This window comes from Alligator sinensis, unplaced genomic scaffold, assembly GCF_000455745.1.
Source record: "Alligator sinensis unplaced genomic scaffold, ASM45574v1 scaffold1192_2, whole genome shotgun sequence".
Taxonomy (NCBI): domain Eukaryota; kingdom Metazoa; phylum Chordata; order Crocodylia; family Alligatoridae; genus Alligator; species Alligator sinensis.
Window position 1 is genome coordinate 960,085 of NW_005842312.1, and position 8,493 is coordinate 968,577.

At 39.3% G+C, this 8,493-nt stretch overlaps 1 protein-coding gene across 6 annotated transcripts in view; it reads left to right on the forward strand.

The window, feature by feature from the left end:
- The window catches only part of GPM6B (glycoprotein M6B), a 66,093-nt gene that overhangs the window by 52,219 nt on the left and 5,381 nt on the right, over positions 1-8,493 (forward strand). For all 6 annotated transcript variants that reach the window (XM_014522166.2, XM_025209854.1, XM_025209853.1 and 3 more), the window contains 3 exons: positions 2,031-2,187; positions 6,042-6,213; positions 8,279-8,352. In XM_014522166.2, coding sequence (XP_014377652.1) covers positions 2,031-2,187; positions 6,042-6,213; positions 8,279-8,352 — 403 coding nt within the window. The remainder of the gene's footprint in view (positions 1-2,030; positions 2,188-6,041; positions 6,214-8,278; positions 8,353-8,493) is intronic.

An 8,493-nucleotide genomic window follows, 5' to 3' on the forward strand; every position in this document is an offset into this window, starting at 1 on the left:
ATGTAGAGAGAGCAGAATTTCTCTGGTGTTGGAACACAAGAGGAGGGACCCACCAAGTGTGACCGTCTGGTCAGGTCCACACAAAGGGCAAGTCTCTTTGTAAGGGTCCTTTTTTAGGCCCCCCCCACCCAAGGGCTGCTCAGTCACTTAGAAGTGGTGGCCAACTCATGGCCTTGCAGGCTGGAGGAGTTGCACAGGGCCAGTCCACAACCTTGATCTGGTAAGCCACATCATTTGGCCTACAGGACTCCGCGCAGTTCCAGAAAATGTGGATGAGGGACGGCAGGATGAGGGACAGCAGCATTAATTGCTGTGGCTCCAGAAGCAGCAATTAAGACCATCACCACTCCCTTGCTGCCAGACTTTCAGACCTGTAGGAAGTCCTGTGAGCCAGATGACTTAGTGTCATCTCTTGGCAGCATAACGCTTTCCAGTTGTACAGAACTGTACCTTAGCTTGCTTTTCCATGGGTTACAGACCATGCCATTGGTGGAGGGGCTTGTGTGCCTCAGTGAAATTGGATTAAAGTTCTAGCTGAAAATTAAAGCAGTGCTATGATGTAGGCACTGAAGGTACCTTTACTATTTCAGAACATTTGTGTTCTTACTGTATCATAAATGTTTAGTTGGGGTCACAATGTCCGTATAAAGTATAGAAATAGATCTGTTTTGCAGGCTTGAAACTGAAGTTTCAAGATCGTGACCATCTAATAAGACAGTAGTCAGTATAAGAATCAGAATTACCATATTTGCTTGAATAGAAGACGACCTCAATAATAAGATGACCCCCAATGATTAGAGTCTATGTATGCAAAATTTATAAATGTGTTATTTTCCAGGTACAGAATCTAATTATTGGAGTTTTGCCTTGAATTTGTTCCCCACCCACTGCTGTAGTGGGGACAATAAATCTGGGGGGGGGGGGTCAGGTAGCCCCTTGTTCTTTACTACCCCCCAACTTTGTCCCCTGGCAGCCCCTTCCCCTTCTCCTTACTGTCAGACCCTGTTCTCCCTGAGCACAAGAGCAAGGAGCAAACTTGAAAACAAGAACCTTGAAATTAAACATGGATGTAGCAATTTGCATATAGCACTCATGCACTTACTGGTGGTCTAGCTAGAATTGATGCTGCAGGGACAGTGCCTGTTGGGTCATTTCGAGCTGTGTGCTGAGTTCCTTGCTTCAGCACTGTCTGACTGGAAACCATACATGCAGCTTAAAATGACCCGGCAGGCACCAGCCAGCATGGTCCTTGACAGTGTGGAGTTTCTGGCTAGCATGTGCTGAATCGCTCTGAGCTGCTGCTCAAGCAGCAGGTGCTGGAGCAACCCAGAACATCTAAAGGGATGCAGCCAAGCTTCTGGCATGTGATAAGGTGCTTCAGCACTCCCCGCTTGAGCAGCAGCTCAGAGCAACTCAGTACATGCTGGCCAGAAACCCTGTGCTGTGGGGACAGTGCTTAACTGGTGCCTGCCAGGTCATTTTGAGCTGCATGTGTGGTTTCCAGCCAATGGGTGCTGAACCAAATCGCATGCACTGCCAGGCAGCAGCATAGTGACCTTGCAGAGGCCAGCCAGTGACCCTGCACGCTGAGGGAAGCCCAGGCACCCTCTGCTGACTGGCCATGTGCTAGGTGCATGGCTGCATCCTCCCTAACCTTGCCATTTCCTGTACATTTTCTGAGTTAGGTAAGTTGTATGTGATCATAAGACACGGCTTGAATATTTTATTTCCACCCCCCACCCCATGTTGAATGGGAGAAAAACTTGTCTTATAATCAAGTCAGTACAGTAAAACTCAACTCATTTGAGTACCAGGTTGGCTCTGCTCAGGTGAAAATCAGTATCCAGTGTCTATTAACCGTCTGTAAAGAGGGGTTCATAATACCTAGTAGCAATCCTCTTCCTTAAAAATGCATCCAAAATGTATCAAGGGATTCTTGGCAAAATGAGTTCCTAACGTGATTTCAATAAGATCTGCTTTGTTTTAATGTGACACAATATGACAACATCTTTTTCCTCTTTCCATTTTAGAATACAGCTAATGCAGTATGTAATCTATGGCATTGCATCATTTTTTTTCTTGTATGGAATAATCCTTTTGGCAGAAGGCTTTTATACAACAAGTGCAGTGAAGGAACTGCATGGTGAGTTCAAAACGACCGCCTGTGGCCGATGCATCAGTGGAATGGTAAGTACAACATTGCAGTGGTCACCTCATTCTCTGAAGTCCAAACAGTAGAGCTCTATTTGTTGTAGTCTTCATTTGCTCAAATCTTTCCTGCTAAATTTATACCTTCATGCTTTTGCTCTGCAATGTTTTTGCTCAGCTAAACTTTGCAACCTTGAGAGGTGCCCAGAATTGTCTTGTATGGCTCATCCCTTCTTGAAACTGTCACTATCCAAACTTGTTTTGATTGACTACTTAGATACTTGTATGGTTCCTAGGCCATGTAATATTGACTTATTTGTTCTTGATTCAATTTGAGGAGGATGGAATTGGTATTCAGATTGATCCATTAGAAAAACGGTCTAAAATCTGAAATTCAGTAAGGGTAAGTGCAAAGTTCTGCACTTAAGATGGAATGATCAAATGCACAAATACAAAAAGGGTTGATCAAATATACAAATACAAAAGGGACAAATGCAATCAGACGAATGACTTTATTTTCAGTACTGAGGAAAAGAACCTGTGGGTGACAGTGGGCTGCAAACTGAGATTTGAAAACACTCTCTTTAAATATAAAAAAGGAAGATTCTCAATTGTTCTGTGTGTTTAGGACAAGAAACAAAGGACTTGTATTGCAAATAGATATAAGTTGTATATTAGAAAGTATTTAACTGTGAAGGTGTTGAAGCTCTGGAAAAGATTTCTAGAGATCTTGCAGAACCTTACACGCTGGAAGCTTTCAAGCGAAGGTTACACGAATCATTTGTCTGGGATGGTTTGGACAGAGATGATCCTGTCTTGAGCAGGAAGTTGGACTAGATGACCTCCTGAGGCTCCTTCCAGCCTTGCACATTAAGAATTAAGATAATTGAATCTAACGTTTGAAAGGCCTACACTTCAGGCTGTGAAATTTCTAGTATGTGCAGAGTTAAAAAAGAAAAAATGGTAATTCTACTGTATTACATTCCATCTGAAGACCTTAATATCCTGCCTACATCAGTAAATGAAGCTTCTCACACCCTGGCAAATACTGTTGTCCATTTTCACCGATGGGGGAATAACGTAAGGTTGGGTAGGATCATGTCACAACTGAAATGTTTAAAACCTTTTAAAAAGTTTTAAGCTGTTTTCCACACTAGTATACTTTTTTATTTTTAACTTATTTTAATACCAGTTCACCAGAAGTAAAACTTCAGATTCTCGCCCACATTCTCCCAGGGGCGTACGCTATAAGAATAGAAACACAAGAGTGTTTTCAAGACAGGTTTTCAAAGCTGTCCTGAAAATCTGATTCAAAGCTGAGAGTTTTGAAAGAAGCTAAGCAATATGACAGATCACCCACGGGAAAGAGGGGGTGAAAAATGAAGAGGCTTTTGATGCAATTACATTGCATCTTATTAATTAAAAAAAAAAAAATCTCTATTGCTTACAGAAAGATTGAGGGTTTTTTGGCTGTGAAAAATATAAAGGGAATGTTTAACAAAGAGCAGTTTTCAACTGCAGTCTTTAAAAATAATAAACATAACATATAATTGATAATTTTCCAAGTGGTAGCTATTCCATGGATGGATGGATGGATGATTGGGCAGGCAAGGGTGACTTCACAAAACACTTGCGTTTAAAAGTTGTTGTTTTTTTAAAGACCAGAAAACAGAAATACATATACTTTCATACATCTAAGTATAAAATTGTGCAATTTAAGTGACTGTGAGCACAAACGATTATTTATCTGCTTACTTAAGTATCTGTGGTGCAGACAATTATGGTAAATACACAAGGTATAAAAAGATGCCTTTCTGAAAAACGGGCCATTCTTACACAAGTGCAGAGGTAAGAATTGCAGTGAATATACCACATGAATCATCATGAAGTGTGGAAAATCTGGAAGCTGCATAACAAGTTATGAGAGTTCTAATAATACATTCACAGTTAAAGTGGTGGTATTCATTAAACATAAAAGGAAATGCATAAGTAATATTAATAGATCAAGGCAGTTATAATTTGTGATGCTGTTGCCAAAGAATAGAGGTCCTCTTTGTACTGCTCATGGCTGTCTTTTGAAGGTATAATTTTCAGTTTCGCTTGCTACTGCAACACACACACACAATTCCCTTTGATTTTACCTATATCAGATGTCGGTGAGGTTATATCTTTCCCTTGGCTACATAAAATCTATTAACTACAAGATTTTTGTAATTAAAATAAAAAATAAGGGTCTGTTTATCTCATCACTTTGGTTAACAAGCCGTTTTGGTATATGATGAATAGGGTAAGTAAGGGTATTACTGGATGGCCTTGTATAAATCCATATCTTAGGCACTCTAGCAAACACCTCCAACTTCTGCTCTTCACTCACCGTTTCCTTTGCCTCTCTATTAACTACAAAATGTATATTACCAATCACCGACCATTTGATTTACCCCCTTGTCTGTCTCATAGCACTGTTGCCATGTCATTTTGTGCTAATGGACTTCTATTACTACAAATTAGACTAATCCATCAGTCCTATCATAATGACTGAGCTATTCCTCCTCTTCTGTGGCTCTTCCTTTTTTATTCTTCTTCCTGTCCACAAAGGACTTCAGTCTGTTTCCTACGTCAGTGTTTATTGGGAAGAATTCCCACATTAAACTACATATAACTTGTCACTGCATTAGCCAGGTTCATATTAATTTCTCCAGTAAAATTATAGAAAAATGTGAAGCAAGCTTTTTTTTTTTTTGATTGGTAAGTATCAGGCACAGCTAGTCTGTATAACGAAGTTCCCACCACTGTTGTTCTGCCTGCTGGCCATACACCCTCTTGATTTGTCTTGTAGTGCAATACATTAAGCACTTCAGAGAAGAGTCTGTTTCTGTAGTACCTAATACTACTGGGGACTGATTCCAGTTGGAAGACCTGGGGCCTGCTACTGGTAAATCAGGCTGAACCCAGTTTTACTGTTGTTGTCTGTAGCCAAGTTTAAATTTGGAGTTGTGTAGGAATCTAATAGTAAAGCACAAAGTACTTGCTGTCTACTTCCATGGCATCTGGAGGTGGCAAAGCAGTTAGCTTTCAGTGACTGCTATAAAATCCAATTAGGCTGAGAGAGTCTGGATTTACTAATGCCTGCCATAGTATGCAAATCCATTGCTGTTGACTGCAAAAAAAATATTTTAAAAAGTTGCCTCTGCACTAAAACGGAAAAAGAGGGAAGTGTCACAGCGTGGCCTTATATGATTCTTGCTTTTCTATGATTTTCCCTATTAATGTTAAAGAGTTTTAAGCATTTGTATTTGGCAATATACATCTTCTCAGTTAAGGTTTCTGATGTCTGGTTTTTATGTATCCACATTCATTTTCCAAGAATGGGTTTCCTTAAATTTACATTCAAAATGCACCAGTCTCTAGGGAGCCTTGTAGCTGGCAACCCTGCTCCACAGTTTTCAGCTTTCAAGCTCTGAAGTATTTCAGGTATATTTGGTAAATGGTTTTTTAAAAAGAAAAAAATAGCGGGCAGTTTACTAGTTTGAACTGAAAACCGGAATTTCCTTTGGTTAAGAATTCACGAAAGTAATGAACTGCTGTTTCAGAAGGGCAAGCTGCTTACTCAAAGAGATTATAAGTGTTTGCGTTTTAAATTTTCATTAGTGCCTCAGGGGCCAAATTAGATGAAGAAAATACTGAGGAGGCAACGACAAATGCTGACCTGGCCACTTCTGTTTTGCCCAAAAGATCCCATGCAAATTGTTCCTTGTAAATGGAAACTAGCTTTAAATATTTAGGTATCTGGAAATCACTTTTAGGGCCCTATTTTTAATAAGGACCTCTCAGAAAAGTGAATGTATTTTGTCACCTACAAAAAGAATTAAACATGGAATGTTTTCTCTGCCTAGTTTGTTTTCCTCACTTATGTACTTGGAGTAGCCTGGCTTGGTGTCTTCGGCTTCTCTGCTGTGCCTGTCTTTATGTTTTATAACATATGGTCAACTTGTGAAGTCATCAAATCACTCCAGACAAATATGACAGCTTCAGGAGACCAGATCTGCGTGGATATCAGGCAATATGGTACTTAATGTTAATCCTGATTTAAATGCTTTATCTTCTTTCCTTGCTCTGTCTTCATTAGATTAATCTCAGCCATATAAAATGAACAAAAAAGCAACAGACTAAAGTATATCTGAATAGGTCAAGACTTTTCTAAATAATGCAGATTACAGTGACCTCTTTTCAAATGCATTCTATTTAAGTGAATTGGCAAGTGTGTCTTACCTGTAGTGATGTAGCAATATAGCTGCTACCCATACAATGTCAGGATGACATATAAATCTAATACTTAAATAATAAATAGGTCAATCACCATATGTTTTTCTCCAGGGTGGATTAAAATGGAATCTTTTTTTTTAATTTAAATTGCTTTTTATTTCAAAAACTTTTAAAATTAAGCCTCAACATAATTTCAGATTTAAAGTTTGACAAGTGAAAAGCATGCTGGTTTTTAATTCTTACAGAAACATCTAACTTAAACTCAATTGCAACTTTGTGTGTTATAGTGGAATGAACATGGATAGTTGTACATTTTCTAGTGCTTTTGGTTTGTTGCACAGGAAAAGTTCTTTGCTTTAATTACTTCTGCTTCCAATTTAGCAAGCAGTTGCAGAGAGAACATTTTCTTCATTTGGACTACATTCAGAGTTCAGAAACTGACTGGAAAAAAAGCTTTCTTCCTTTTTCAACTTGCAATCTGAATAAAATCCAGGTGCAAGAGGATAAGATGTTTTAAAAGAATTGAAGGACAGAGATCTTAAAATTACCTAGGTCCATAGAAATGCAGAGGTACCTAATGAGATTTTCAGAAGCACCTAAGCAGATTAGGTATTTAATTGCAATTGATTACAATGGAAGTAAAATGGCTAAACACAAGCTAGATACTTTTGAAGATCCCTTTATACTTGGCTAAAAAGCTCTTGAAAATCTGAACCATGGTGACCAAAAATAATATGACAGTTTTCACTAAAAAAATACAGGTAGGGGGGTAATGCCCTATTTAGTAAAACACATTTTAGATTGAAGCCTTAAATACTTTCTTATTTATACAGCACATAAAGTTTACCTATGAAGCTCTTTCTGGAGTTGTAACAATTTAAGATAAATTTAATGTCCAAAGAACCTGCTTACCCAATCAGCAGATTTAAGACTCTGAGTTGTAGTATGAAGGCCAAGTATTAATACATTTTAAAATGGTTACATTCAAGATAAAATTACCATGACTATAGGATCTAGCTTAAAAAACTAAAGATGGATAATCATTTAGCACATTTTGGGAGGTAAAAGGGGTTTTACCTCTTTATTTTTGTACCTACTAAAAATAACACTGGGGTGGGGAGGAAAGATTCTTCACCCCCCGCCCTAGGGGTTCTCTCTTTTTTTTTTTTTTTTTTAGACTCAAAGCACCCCGGAAAAACTAGCAGCAATTAAGTTGTACTTGTTTTTGACTACGCAATTCTGTTTGTGCCAATAACTCAGACTGCAACAGGTCTGGATGTTTTTGATATCTCTGGATTCATTTTGTAATTTATGCATAGGGGTTTCCATGCCTATCCATGCTAATCTGGTGCAGTACCCTTTGAAAAGATTTCAGAGTCCCCTGGTTGTGTGTCAACTACACCCTACCACCATGCACATGGTGGAGGGCCCTACCACCATAGGTATACTCCCCTTTTGTGGGACCCTGAACACTCAACTGGGGTTTGGTTTGAAAAGCACCTACTGAGTTCCTATTGACTTAAATTCTGAACTTTCTCTGAGGCACAGATTACCTCCTACAAGTGCTGAGCATGTGATGGGGCCCACAGTGAGTAAAGCCACCATTTGGCTGCCATATGGGAAGCCTACATCTGAGAACATATCTTGGCTAGAAGCAGCTAGTCTTTATGTAGGAAGAATGTACAGTCTGAACGATTGTTTTAGTTGCTCCTGCCAACTCAAAAGCTGTCCTGGTCAGTGTGTGGGTGCACAATAAGGGAACACAACTGGCATGTGGGTGGGGAGGAAGGAGATGGAAGATGAATGGGAAGTTATGTGTTGGCTATTGATTCCAGCGATACATATTGCTCTGGTGTCGTCACTGCAGGCATCATCCCTTGGAATGCTGTACCTGGCAGAGCTTGTGGTCCCGTTTTAGAGAATATCTGCAACACAAATGAGGTACACTAGCATAACCAATTTGCTGGTCTCATAACCCTTAATGAAAGGGGGAAAGAAGAGTGCCCTTTTCAGAGGCTTTTATTAACCTGCTTGTATCATCTTTACACACTAGCGAACATCAAGGTTATTGATGGGTCCTCT